This window comes from Emydura macquarii, unplaced genomic scaffold (assembly GCF_026122565.2).
Source record: "Emydura macquarii macquarii isolate MOO-44397 ecotype Brisbane River unplaced genomic scaffold, CSIRO-AGI_Emac_v2 contig_67, whole genome shotgun sequence".
Taxonomy (NCBI): Eukaryota; Metazoa; Chordata; order Testudines; family Chelidae; genus Emydura; species Emydura macquarii.
Genome location: NW_027130204.1, coordinates 7,254,698 through 7,269,220, shown reverse-complemented (window position 1 = coordinate 7,269,220; position 14,523 = coordinate 7,254,698). Strand labels below are relative to the sequence as shown.

At 44.2% G+C, this 14,523-nt stretch overlaps 1 protein-coding gene across 3 annotated transcripts in view; it reads right to left on the bottom strand.

The window, feature by feature from the left end:
- The window catches only part of MARCHF8 (membrane associated ring-CH-type finger 8), a 159,907-nt gene that overhangs the window by 42,507 nt on the left and 102,877 nt on the right, over positions 1-14,523 (bottom strand). For all 3 annotated transcript variants that reach the window (XM_067539097.1, XM_067539105.1, XM_067539111.1), the window contains one exon: positions 2,381-2,431. In XM_067539097.1, coding sequence (XP_067395198.1) covers positions 2,381-2,431 — 51 coding nt within the window. The remainder of the gene's footprint in view (positions 1-2,380; positions 2,432-14,523) is intronic.

Sequence of the window (14,523 nt, the reverse complement as noted above, 5' to 3'; positions counted from 1 at the left end):
AAGAACAACTGGAAAAAGGAAACTGTTCACAGGTCGTAAGAGGGAACATGTAAGACCATTGGACACATGAAGCATGAATCAATGGATGGGTACAGCAAAATGGCCAAGAAACGCTGTTTAGACCACTAAATCATTTTCAGTCCATGCATTATGTTTTTCCAAGATGATGGGTAAATATTCTCCCCCTAAAAAAAAAAAAAAGACAAAAAGCAGGAGAACGTTGTAGAGAGAGCCTGGAGCACTGGGCCTAGTATAAGATATGAGGCGTGAACCAGAAGCTGGGAATTAAAGTTAGGCCAAGTATTAAAGTAGATGTTTGTAGGTTTATGAATTCGGTACAGTTGTTGCTAGCATATCAGGTATTAGATATTTACGTAACTATATTTCAAAGGCTAGTACATCTACACCCCAATCTAGTACAAGATAAGATAGTTTGATAGAATAATTACTATAGTGCTGTTTTATTCAAGATATCAGGAACAAAGGGAGGTAAAAAACAGAAGTCATCAAATACATATGGTGGTGTGTAAGTTGTATATTCCAGTTGCTTTCCTCAGCCTATAAATATCAGGATACTTCACCGTACCCTTTGTCCAGCACAGGGGGTAACAGAAAGTCTTGCCGCTGACTGAGTTGAGTCCAACGAGCATACAGAGAGTGGAACTGTAGACATTGATCCCGGGAGCTAGTACTGTGCTTCACTGGCAGTAAACTTGGCTGAGTGCCTTCACCATTGAACCTTGCCTGTGGTCTTCCTTTATGAGTAAAATCGAGGTCTGCTAAACTAGTGGTTCTCAACCTTTCTAGACTACTGTACACCTTTTAGGAGTCTGATTTGCCTTGCGTGCCCCCAAGGTTCAACTCACTTAAAAACTACTTGCTTGCAAAATCAGTCATACAAATACAAAAGTGTCACAGCACACTCTTACTGTGAAATTGCTTCCTTTCTCATTTTTTGCCATATGATTATAGAATAAATCAACTGGAATATAAATACTGTACTTGCATTTCAGTGTATAGTATATAGAGCAGTCTAAACAAGTCATTGTCAGTATGAAATTTGTGTTTGTACTGACTTTGCTAGTGCTTTCTATGTAGCCTGTTGCAAATATCTAGATGAGTTGATGTACCCGCTGGAAGACCTCTGCGTACCCCCAGGGGTACATGTACCCCTGGTTGAGAACCACTGTGCTAAACAGACATGCTGCACCATCTGCCAATAACATTGAAGCTCCAAGGACAGAAGCACTGAGCAGCCAAAACAGCGCTATCGAGGCAACAACATTCCAGCCTCCAGCATTTAAGAATACTGGGTAATACTATCGAGGTCTGCTAAACCAGCTGTCTGTGCAGAGCTGGGACAGTACATACACATGCAAACCAACTGACAAGACCCTGAAACAGGAGAATATGGGGGCATATGTCATTCACCTAACCCTCATGAGGGTTGCACAGCCTGCAGCCTCTGTGGGGCTACTACTTCCTCTGGGTGGGAGTGAATGAGCAGAACGTTGACTCCAACCCCAATGGCCCCTACCCCCTGCTTCTCTTTCTCTTTCTGTCTATTGATTCACTGCACCAGAGGAACAAAGGAAGCAGCCGTTACACAGAAGAAGGGGTCCTAGCCTAAGAAGTGCAGCCAGTAAGATAGTTGAGAGCATGTGGTGAGAAAAACATTGCTTTGAATTTAACGTCGTTTGTCAAGTTAGGAACTATTTGCATTTTATCTCTATTTTTCTTGTAACCATTTCTAACTTTTATATCTCATTATTTGTACGCACTTAAAATCCACCTCCTTGTAGTTAATAAACTTGTTTTATCTAATGTTTGAGTGTTTGGGACACTCCATTTGGGATAATAAGGTTTATGCATATTTCTATTAATAAAATGGCAGCCTTTATAGGAGATTGCATTGTCTGGGCGTGAGCCGGGCAGTACAAGATGTATATTTCTGGGGAAAATCTGGGACTGGGAGTGTGCTGGGGTCACCTTGTATTATAATTCAAGCTGGTAAAAGCTTTGGTGTGACTGGCAGGCCACAAGCGCACACAGACATAGTTGGGTGTGACTCCAGTGCTAGATGCTGTTTGTGAGCAGTCCAGGAGTGGAAGCAACAACAGCAAAGCAGTGTAAACGGCACCCCAGGTTAGAGGACAGGGCTGACACAGCTACTCACTAGGCTACATTGTACCTGGGTATGTCACAGGAACAGATTATCCACAATTCTAATTTTTAGACAAGTGATTTCATCCATTATAATTAGCCATCATTATAAATGCACTTTCTATCGATCACTTCAGAAAGTGTATCTTACTTGTTTGAAAAAACAAAAGCACAATATTCAAATTTACCAAAGACTGTAACCCATTGCATACAGTACCTTTGAGATGTTACTGGAACGGCTCACGGAATGCCCCAAAGCCTTCTCATTCTGAAAGAGAACAGAAAAGCATCATTGTAGTGACAGGGAGCTGTTGGAGGGAGATGTTAAACCAGGTATTAATAGTGAAATAAACAGTGAAAATATCAGAACAAATATTTATAGGGTTTTGATCCTATTGAAGTCAATTTGAGTTTTTTCACCAACTCCTATGGGAGTATGATTGGGCCCTTTCATCTCCATAACGGCTACATAGAACTTGACTAGACAAGACTTGCATGAACTGGGGAATATTAAGATAATGCCCTCATGTTCTGCATCAATATTGCAAAGTCATTTTTCTGTACTGTAATTATTTTGGAAAGGAATCCCCACCTAACCCCTCTTTATCCACTGAAAAATTATAACCAATGTAGGAGAAATCCTACAGTCCTTACTCGGAAAAGGCTCCTAGTTATGTCGCAAAACAGTGCTGAATAAATCACATCCATGTCATTTCATGCTATAAAATACCATAGCCTGCCTTTTCTCCAGGGACACTGAGCATGATCACACTGCAAATACCATGTATGCAGAGTTGTTGTAGCCATGTTGGTCCCAGGATATTAGAGAGACAAGGTGGATGTGATAATATCTTTTACTGGACCAACTTCCGTTGGTGAGAGAGACAAGCTTTTGAGCTTACATGGAGATAGAAACACCATGACAACTGGAGTTTGCAGAAGATCTGCCGATTCCGTTCAGTCATGTAACTGAAATTAATCAGGTGCTGTATTGGTTTCCACAAGTATCCATACAGTTGTATCCCATAGGGAATAATTATGCAAACCCTTTACCTCCTCACCTGCCAATCTGACCTTTAGGTATTTATATAGTGCTCATCACCATAGTATCTGAGCACTTCTGGGTTCCACCCACTCTTGCCACTTTATAAATGTAATGTGATTTAGTCATGAGTGTGATCTGGCATGGCCATTCCAATGCTGAGGAACTGTGAGAGTGGCTTATCTGGCAAGGAAGTTGCTTGCTTGTTTTGGATGGATTACAACAGGGAAATTTTTCTTTTAGAAAAATACCAGAGATAAGACTAAGCCACAAAGTTTGGATGCACATCGGGATCCAACTTCCTCAAGGTCTGGGGGGTGGTCAGGTCCGGTGTTTTGTTTTGGGACTATCACTCAAATATATGGCATATTTATCACGCACTTCCCTAATCACCAGTACTGTGCGAGAGTCGCCAAAAGCGTGCCCTTCCTTTTGGCACCCTAGGGACCAAACTGTTTCACTTTCACTATGTGACTTTTCACTCCCAAAGAGGCATGTTTATATCCCACAAAAGGGACTCTGACAGGAAACACTACATCCGATGGCATTGGTGCTGGCCAATCAGGCTGCTGGGAGACTGAATACTATACCCAAGAAAAATGGTAAAACAAAATACATAAATCACATCAATTTCAGCTAGTCAGATCAGCTTAGACATGAAATCTACATGCATGTCATGGTGGGTGCCGGCTGTGATCGGCTACAGACAGTTAAGGTGACATTTAATAAACTAATTCCATGTCAAGCCAGTGTATGGCAGGTCAGTTCCTAGGCAGAAGCAGACTTCAGCCCTGCAATAACTTCACACTTTGATACCATATGCACCAAGAGTCTTGTTCCTTGAGCACATGCCTAGTGCTGGTCAAAAGCTCTGTGCTGGGACATGGGAAGGAGGAGCAGGCACCAAGACTCCATCAGCAAGGGCTGACCTTCTTTTAAATACCAGCACCTGCTGTCTCTTCCCTCCTTCCATCTAACTGGGGACAATGTGCAAGGGAGACAGCAACTGACTCCTCTCCCACGCGCTCCTTAGTCAGTGAGATATGACTGCATGGCAGGGGAGCAGCTGAGGAAAGAAGTAAGCAGGAAGAGGAGTCAGCTTCTTGGTTACCGTTGCACTTGTTTATACAGAACACAATATTCAGTTCCCCAAGATTTACGTGTTACTCCATGTTGCAGTTAGCTCCTCCTTCCAGGTGTTCTATTTCTCTTTGCATGGCAATAAAACATTCTTTCAACGAAGTGGCAATCAGTGAGCCACTGAGATCTTTTACAACACAACTGATGGTCAAATTTAAAATCAGAAGGGGCCAAACTCAGCCCTGGAGTAACTGGGCCTAAATTGTCATTGACTTCAATGGGAGCTGTCTGAGCTGATTGAATCTGTCTTTAGAGGTGGGGAAATAATTGATTAAATGCAAATTAGTATTCCTGGAAACTCTGAAAGAGGAACAAGCATTTGAGAAGTTAACCTTGGATTGTGCTGCCGCAAGAAAGTGCTGCATTATGTGGCTGGGTATCAAATCTCATTGCCACATCAAAAGGAAATGTGACTATAGCAACAGAGATTAAGTTCTCTGACACTAGAGATGGCGGAGGAAGGAGGCTGCAAGGCTGAGGGGCATGCTTACAAGCGCTGCTGAAAAGTGAATGGCACAGGCCTGTGAGCATGGGGAGAGCTATGTAATCTGTGAGTTACACTCATTTACCATCTAGTGATGGGTTGGGAGGTGAAGTAAAGAAAGATCATGTGGGTTAGGGAGAGAGGAAGAGGAAAGAGAGAGATTGGAAGGGAAGAATCTGCCTGGGGCACCACACATAATTCTGTACAATCGACAACCTAAAACCTAGGGCTGGGATTTCAAATCCCTTAGAGACAAGGTGAAATGATCAAAGCTTCTTGATGTTAACCTTGTGCTTCCCAATCCTCCCCCAGACTCTACTCTTTACCTTCAGTGGATTCCAAGTTAGGAATCATTACTGAACACACATGCATCTCTGTGTTGAAAAGAGAAACAAGGTGTGTCGGGTAGTATCTTTTATTGGACCAGCTTCTGTTGGTGAGAGAGACAAGCTTTCTAGACCATAAAGAGCTCTTCTTCAGATGTGTTGAAAAGGAGAGGTTGAAATGTAATAAGAATGAATGGGATGAAGCATAAGGACCGTATGTGCACAATGTGATAAATGATGCAGAGAAAAACCTGCTCTAACCCACGCCACAGAAACAAGTCTTGCAACTGAATTCCTGGGATTGTGACTATCTGCTAGAAGTTCTGAGCAGCTGAGACACGGCTGCTCGCATTATCATTGCTGATGTATTGTTAAAGAACATGCCTCTAATGGGCTTCAACCAATCAGACCATGCATTGGGCTTCAACCAATCAGTACAATTGGTATTGTTATTTAGAAAGGATAATCCCGTAATTTAAAAAATCCATAAAACTCTCTTGGGTGAATAATTCCTTATGAGATACTGAATGGAAACATTTATCTTCTTCATCAAACACTACACCCCTTCCCCCGGAAAAAAAAATCATTTATGGTATTCCTAGTGCACTCCTCTCCATGGTACACAGTCATAGACTCATAGAAGATGAGCTCCTGAGATCCCTTCTAACCCTCATCTAGTCTCACCCCCTGCTCAAAGCAGAACCAACCCCAAAGCATCCCAGCCAGGGCTTTGTCAAGCCAGGCCTTAAAGACCTCTAAGGATGGAGATTCCACCACCTCCCTAGGTAACTTGTTCCAGTGCTTTACCACCCTCCCCAGTGAAAAAGCTTTTCCTAATATCCAACCTAGACCTCTCCCACTGCAACTTGAGGCCACTGCTGCTTGTTCTGACATCTGCTACCACTGAAAACAACCAAGCACCATCCTCCCTAAAGCCCCCCTTCAGGTAGTTGAAGGCCGCTACCAAATTCCCCCCTCACTCTTCTCTTCTGCAGACTAAACAAGCCAAGTTTCCTCAGCCTCTCCTCATAAAACATGTGCTCCAGCCCCCTAATCATTTTTGTTGCCCTCCACTGGACTCTCTCCAATTTGTCCACAACCTTCCTGGACACAATACTCCAGATGTGGCCTCACCAGTGCTGAATAGAGGGGAATAATCACTTCCCTCAATCTGCTGGCAATGCTCCCACTAATGCAGCCCAATATGCTGTTAGCCTTCTTGGCAACAAGGGCACACTGTTGACTTATATCCAGCTTCTTGTCCACTGTAACCCCCAAGTCCTTTTCTGCAGAACTGCTGCCTACCTCATCGGTCCCCAGTCTGTAACAGTGCATGGGATTCTTCTGTCCAAGGTGCAGGGCTCTGCACTTGTCTTTGTTGAACCTCATCAGATTTCTTTTGGCCCAATCCTCCAATTTGTCTAATCACTCTATCCTATCCCTACCCTCTAGCATATCTACCATTCCCCCCAGCTGAGTGTCATCTGCAAACTTGCTAAGGGTGCAATTCACTCCATCCTCCAGATCACTAATGAAGATGTTGAATAAAACTCGCCATAGGACAGACCCATGGGGCACTCCGCTTATTACACAACTGCCAATTAGACATTGAGCCGTTGATCACTACCCACTGAGCTTGACGATTTAGTCAGCTTTCTATCCACCTTATAATCCATTCATCCAACCCATACTTCTTTAACTTACTGGCAGTCACCATACATGCACACACTCCTCAAATTTTAGCTCTTTAGCACACACATATTTTATCTGAGCAAAGCAGGTAGGAATATAACTGTGATGCTAGCCTGTCTTGTTGAGATAAGCATGCTGAATCAGAGGGAATTTTTGATGCAACTACTGCACGTTTCACAGTTTACGTACACATTGAGATCTTTAAAGAACATAAAGAACATAGTGTTAGAGCTAAAGAACATAGTTTCACCAAGAACAACTTGCATTTCATGATGTGGAGTTTAGCTGAATCATGAACGTCCATGTAATGGCTCTGTGAGAAGAAACTATAGCATTCTCTCCTGAGTTTATCAAAAATGCTGAAAAGATTTTGATAATTAAACAGCAACAGAAACACCTCTAACTAAGAGATTTGATAACACTAGCTGTGCTGGTTGGTATTCTTTTCCAAATAAAATAATAAAAATCTAATCATTAAGGAAAAGCTCAGAGTAGCCATTAAAGAGCCAGTATTTACCACACAATGGTATACAAAAGGACTGCTGCGTTTCTCCATCGTTAAAATAGGAAATAGCTGTGTTATCACAGAAATAGCTGTTGGTGAGTGCTGACTTTAAGTGGCAACCACTGTAGCTGAGAGAGGAATAGAAATGTTAAGCAGATAAAAATTAGTTACAAGGAAAACAATATAAAAAAGGACCGCTCTGCTCCTAGTAAATATGTCCTTTGACTGTACATTAATCTTTGAATCTTTTGGATTGTTCACAAGTTAAAACAGTCACCAGTGAGAAGACTCAGATGATATCAAGCAGGGCCCCCACATTAGGGGAGGAGAGGGGGAAGGTAAACTTTACCGGGGCCCAGAGGCCCAGGGGGTCCCAACCCAGGCTGCAACCCTCATTACAATGAGGAAAAAATTGAGGCTAAATTGTAGATCATGCCTGAGGATATTTATAGAAACTTATTTCCTTGTATCTATTGCCTACATCTTGTGAAATTTGCAAATCTTGGAGATTTGTAACACGGGAGGGGGCCCATGTTACAAGTTTGTACTGGAGCTGAAAAAATTATGCTTGGGCCTGATATCAAGTTAACATTATCATCATGCAGGGAAAAAAAAAAAAAAAAAAGGTGTTCAAGTGACTCTTCTGGAGCCCTTGCCTCATGCAGCAAGACATGTTCAGTCTGATGATTATATCTTTAAAGGAGCTCTCGCTTCCTACTGGAAGAGCACTAAGTCAAGACAATGTTTACTGTACAATTAGCACCAGCGAAGGAGTATGCAGTTTTTCTCTGGCCCAGGTCAGCCCTTCCATGTGGGATAACCAAATCCTGCCTTTTGAAACTCATCCCGCTATATTAAAGCCACTGGGAAGGTCCACTTTAAAAATCCAGATTGTTTAAAAATAGCAAATGCAGCAGGACTTAGTGCAGCCTCTCTCCAGCCAAAGCTTCTGAGATCTCCACTGGAGACTGGCTCTGGAGCAATGGTTCTCAACCTTTCCAGAGTACTTTTCAGGAGTCTGAAGCTTGAGCCCAGCTGCCTGGAGCTGAAGCATGTAACTTCACTTTGCAGGGCTCCCTGTGACAAGAGGAGCCAGGCAATTGCCCTGCTTGCTACCCCCTAATGCTGGCCCTGCACTTGTGACCCCCTAAACCCATCTGTGATCCATCCATGCCTAGGGTAGCCACCTGAAAATGCCAAGGTCAGGGCAGGCTGCAAAAAGAGAGCAGATTCTCCCAACACTGGTGGGTGACATTGAAGTCAGACTTCCCAGCCAGCCACAAACAGTGCTTCTGATTCCCCACTCTGGTTATCAAAAAGCTAAAACAAAATATACACGGCCCCCTTTACTGCATTTCAGTCTCTAGCTCCCAATCAGTCACTAGATCTAGTAAAGAGGTAAGTTATTTAAAACTCTATGCTCTTTACAAAAAAGGTTTCTCCTGACCCCAAAGGGTTAGCCACAGTACCAGATCAATATAAGTTTGGATCTTACCCAAAATACTATGCTGCCAGCCAATCCTTTAGTAACTAAAACTAAAGTTTTTATTATAAAACAAAAGAAGCAAACTATAAGAGAAATGTTAACAGATTAAAGCAATCAGATACATACAAATGATTTGAAAGTCCATATATACCATATATATACCAGTAGAATTGTGGAGTTTACAGGCTCGTATAGTCCCTCTGATGCACATCCAGTGCCTGGATGTGTCTCAGTACTTTGATTTTCAGCTTCAGTTGCAGATGAGTTGATCCAGAGGTAGGTAGAGACTGAAGACTAAAGACAAAATGGATGTGGTGCAGCTGCCTTTTATGTCCCTTTTCCATGCTGTTTGTGGAAATTTACAGAAATAAGATGGAGTCCAAGGTCACATGAGTAAGTCCTGGTGACTCATCAGGTGTAGCCTGGGCTTCTCTCCCCAGACCCATCAAACCTATGAGTTTCCTTAATGGGCCATTAAGCAGCTTATTGCTGCTGCTATCCGGTCTGGGGAGTCGCCCAAAAACACAGCCCAAGTTGAAAAAAAGATTCATCAAACATATCCATAACTTCCAATACAAATATGACACACACACAAACAATATCATCATACTTAGCAAATTAGAGCCTTTCTAATGGTACCTGACATGGCCTAGCTCATGAATTATTGTACTTTTGAAATATTGATATTAAATCACATTATAAATAGTCCCCCAATCCAGCCAGCATCACGCCATCCCAGAACCCTCCTGCAGTTCATGATCCCCAGCTTGGGAAACATGGATTTAAATGAGTTGATGTACCCCCTGGAAGACCTCTGAGTACCCCCAGGGGTACACATACCGCTCGTTCAGAACCACGGATCTGGAGGTCTGAGACATAGGAATTAACGTGTACACAAAGAGTACAGCCACATACCCCAGCTATGCTACCTTCTCCAAACCCTGCATCCATTCACTTCCCACTGCTTCAATCACAGACCTGAATTCCTCCTGTTGCTTTCCCTCCAGCTCTCCCCCTCTTGCTCCCACCTCCCCTTCATTGCCCTGACTTGCTTCCCTGACTTAGAGCCCTGCTTCCTTCCTGTTCCCAATCACTGCAGCCTTGCCGCCCATCTCCACCTCACAGGCTGCTGTCCTCTTCCTTCCTAACACCTCCCTGTCCTGCCTCCCTTTGTGGGCTACCCTTGGCCTGTCTCAATCCATGCATCACAGACCTGGTGCCTTTCTTCCCATTTGCCTGACTCATCAGCCCACATTCAAGGTAAGTGTATCACTGTATTTTTCCGTTTCTCTACTGTAACGAATCCATGGTCAACACACACACACACACACACACACACACACACACACACACACACACACACACACACACACACACACACACACACACACACACACACACACACACACACACACACACACACACACACACACACACACACACACACACACACACACACACACACACACACAAAACCAGAACCCAAACCCCAGCCTTGACTGCTTGAGCCAAAGGAACGCCTTCCATTGATGGCAATAGTAGGCCAGTCACTAGGGCAGCGGTTCTCAAACTGGGGGGCGTGCCCCCCAAGATAGGTCATGGGGGGCCAAAAATGTTTTTTTGCAGCAAACAATACACATAGTAATTGTATTTATACGGGTTGCACTAGCAACTAAGGCCTATGGACGGCGCTGTGTACTGCATTTGGCAGATTTATCGTGTTCACTGCATGGGGAGGGGGAGGGTGAATGGGGACAGGATGTTACAGGGAGGGATGATGGGGTGGGGCTGGGACTCTCGCACGATCAGGGATCCAGGGGAGAGCCCTGGCAGCTCAGGGGCTTGGTGTTGGCAGTGGTGCCAGCTGAGCAGACAGCAGAGCGAGCCAGGAGGCATCAGCTAAAGTGCATCCAGGTGAAAGGTCTGGAGAGTCGGGCAGGCATGGGGAGCGTTCCTGGTCCTGGGGCAAGGCCAGGAGAATGGCTGGGGGCAGATGGGCTCGGGGGAGGGGGGCAGGGTGTGGAGGCGCTTTATTTTATTACCTCTTCCTGTGGACTGGTAGGCCCCACACATCCAGGGTGAAGACTGGGAAGCCAGGCGGAGGCACCTCCTCACTCCAGGCAGCACAGCCAAGGCCCAGTCCACCCCTGCCCCCGTCTTGCCAGACAAAGGCCATCCCAGCCGCTGGAGCGTGGCCCGGGTAGGGCAGACACACCCCCTCCACCCTCCATGTGTGTCTTGCTGCGCTGGTCCAACAGCCCCCTCCCCAGCATTCGTCAACACAGCGAGCTCCCCGCTGCGGGAGAGCTCCATGGCGGAGAAGCAGCAGCCGCGGCCACGCACCCTGGGGAGCCCCACATCCTCCCCCACTTGCCAGGGATGTGCAGCTGCCGTTATTAATATATATGTAGGCCCTGTTTTTTTCTGAAAGAGGAGGGAGGCATTTAGGGGAAGGGGGGGACGCAATTGTTACACAGAAGTCCCTGCGGGGGATATGGGGGGAGTTCCATTTAAAAAGTTTGATAATCGCTGCACTAGGGGGCAACTCTTGCTCTCTCTCACACACAAAACCAATGTGCCGTACTGTCCTCTTTCCACATTCAACCGTTTCCTTCACATAGCATCAGCCGCTGAGCAGACTAAAGCAACAGGACAAGGTGGGTGAGGGAATATCTTTTGTTGGATCAACTTCTGTTGGCGAAAGAGACAAGCTTTGCAGCTCACAGACAGACTCTTTTTCAGGTCTAGGTGTTCCTTCAGAGCCATTGATGGGGAACAAGGACTTAAAAAAAAAAATCAAACACAAAAAGCTCCTGGTTCATCTCAGCAAACCTCTGATGGGTACAGAGATGAAGCACAACAAGACAATCATACAGAGAAAAGTAATCCATAGTTATGGAGAAGCAAACATCACCATTCCAAAATAAATAAATAAATAAAAATCAAGAGCCGTTTTATGGCAATACCAGTGCAACAGGCATGGATCGGAAAGAAATTGAAATCCATTGAAACCACAGGAGCGACACTCGTGTGAAATTAGTGAGTGAAAGGAGAATGGGATTCAGAAAGCACAAGCACCAAGATTCTGTCTGCTCCCCATGTCCATGGGCAAGGATGAGAAGGTAAAGATTTCCTGCACCATCTCACTTGCTTTTTCTGTCACCACAAGAGGGGCCTAAGAACGCAACCATTTGTCTTTGCCCTTGAGTGACCCTCCAGGTTAAAGTCACTGAAACTCTGCAGATTTGGGTGCTAGGATAGAAAGGAGATAGTCAAAATTGTGTCAGATTCATTAATTAACCCATATTCATCGCTGCTCCATGCTGCAGGACTTTTCCTACAGGAGCAGGTCCAAAGCATAGCAAAAGCACAAAGAATTAGGAGGAATCACATTCACTTGCTCACAGTGACTTTCCTTTAGGTATTACATCTATGTATTTTTAAATAACTGTTGGGTTTTTTTTGATCAACCTATCTCCTCCTCTCACTCCGATCTTAAACTGCATGGGGATGGAACTGTGGGCCAGATGCACCTACACGAGTGCCGGGGTGCAATTTAAGGGAACTCACCTGGGAGGAGGGCAGGCGAAAGTCCTGCCACTGTCACCCCCAGGGTTTCCACTTGGAGAGAACAACTTTAAGATCTAGCTGGATCCGTGGCAGCCCTCCCATCCGAGGCTGCCCAGAATTGCCACTGAATCAGTACATCTGCTGGACAGTTTACTCCTCGCCCTCTCTGGGCAACTCCCGCCTAGATTTGGCCTGTCAACAGCTAGCTCTTGGCCTGCCTGGATGAATCTAATGTGGTGTCTTTCTTCATGTGTTGGACAGTGGTGAGAATACTGTCAGTTCTCAATAGACAAACAACAATAATATGCAGCCTATGTTAGTGCCATACTCCTGAACTTGTGGCATCACAGTTACTTCCATAAAATGATTGGGATAAAAATGGAGTAGACTCCACAGTGCAGGATCAAGAAGAAAAAAACAACAGGGCCTCTGTGGGAGAAGTGCTCTGACTAATAATTAATTAATAACAGATATAGGGGAATAACTCAAGATTATACTCAAAGGTCACTGCTTCATTTCAATGTTCTCTTTACAGCAGTACCCCAGTGTCAGAGTTACACTTTAAAAGATTCCCACAAGGCAATTATTTGTTAAAGCAATCACTTCCCTATATTGTCTTACTAATCTCTAGACCCAAAAGATAACTTGTTCTGGAACAGCCTTGACACAGAGATGCCTACCTGGGGTTTTACATCCAAAATAATAATATCATTTTAATATAGTTATGTGCATTTGGGTTCCTTTTTATAGTGGCAACTTAAGCATGCATTGACATTTCAGCTGACATTGTTCCAGTCAAGCAGTGATCTGCACAGACCATGTTTGGAGCGAGTCCTCTATCCTAATGTTTTCTTCCCTTTAAAAAAAAAAAAAAAAGATTTTGCAAAAGCGTACAAATAAACAAAGAATATATCCCATTTATGCAGCACTTTTCACCCTTAGATCTCAATGAGTTTTACAAAGCAGGATACGCTAGTAACATCAACCCCATTTTGTAATTGAAGAAACCGAGGCACTGGGTAGGTAAGTGACCATCCCAAGGTCAGGCAGTTTGTATGAGTCAGGAGCAATACATATTAAAGTCCTGTGATCAATCCATTAGATCCCACAAATGTATCTTACTTACAAAGACACACTGTTACAAGTTTTGGGACTGTGATTATTTTTCATATCACATATTTCCCAGCATTTATTTAAATCTCACATTACAATTTTATAGCTGAACAGCAAAAAAACAAGACAACACATGCACATGCATTAATTATCTGATTTAACTGGTCTTGGGGGAAAAGAAGTGTGCACTATTTTCATTGTTTTGTCAAAGCCAATGAATTCTCCAATTAAGAGAAAGGTTTCCCAGCACTGCCTAAACAGGGATATTGTGACTTGATAGAACTCAACATTTTATTACTTCAGGAGAAAGTAGCACTTCTCATCGGATCTACTGGGCATAGTCTTGCTTTTGGTGGTCACAGCATCATCAGAGAGCTCTGATGGGACTAAAGAGCAGAGTAGCTGGGTCACGCACCAAGCTGGTTAATATATTATCACCAACAGTTGCCATACCGGAGGGTGGGAGGATGTCCTACTTTGTACCTGATTTTTTTTTAAAAGTAGCCTAGGGTGATTGCGGACATCAAAGACCTCAGGCTGTAACAACCTCCACACAGTTCCAGCAGGGGGAGAGCCCAGGAATAACATACAGGAATGGATGTAGGCCTAGACATCCTTTGAGAAGGGATTCCCAGATTGCTGGGAGTGGGCTGTCCTTCTCTGCCCCAAATTGCTAACTGGGGATGCTATGTTTGTGACAGGATGGGATATGTCCGTATCAAACTGTGAACCCATTTTGTTTTGTGACCTCCATTTTTGTACCCCGTCTTCCATTTATGTTCGGTGTTGAAAAGCCAACCTGACCTGGACAAAGTCAGTCCATTCCAGACTGTTCCCTGCTAGAGAGGGGTGTGGGACACCTCAGAGAGGACTATCAGTAAGCTATCAGGAGCTATCAAGGGTCATCATCTTTGAATGAGTCTCAAGGACTGGCCTCCTCAGGGGACACTATTTTTTTCCCCCATGTGAGACATGCATGGATGGGGTTGGAATTTCCCAGCT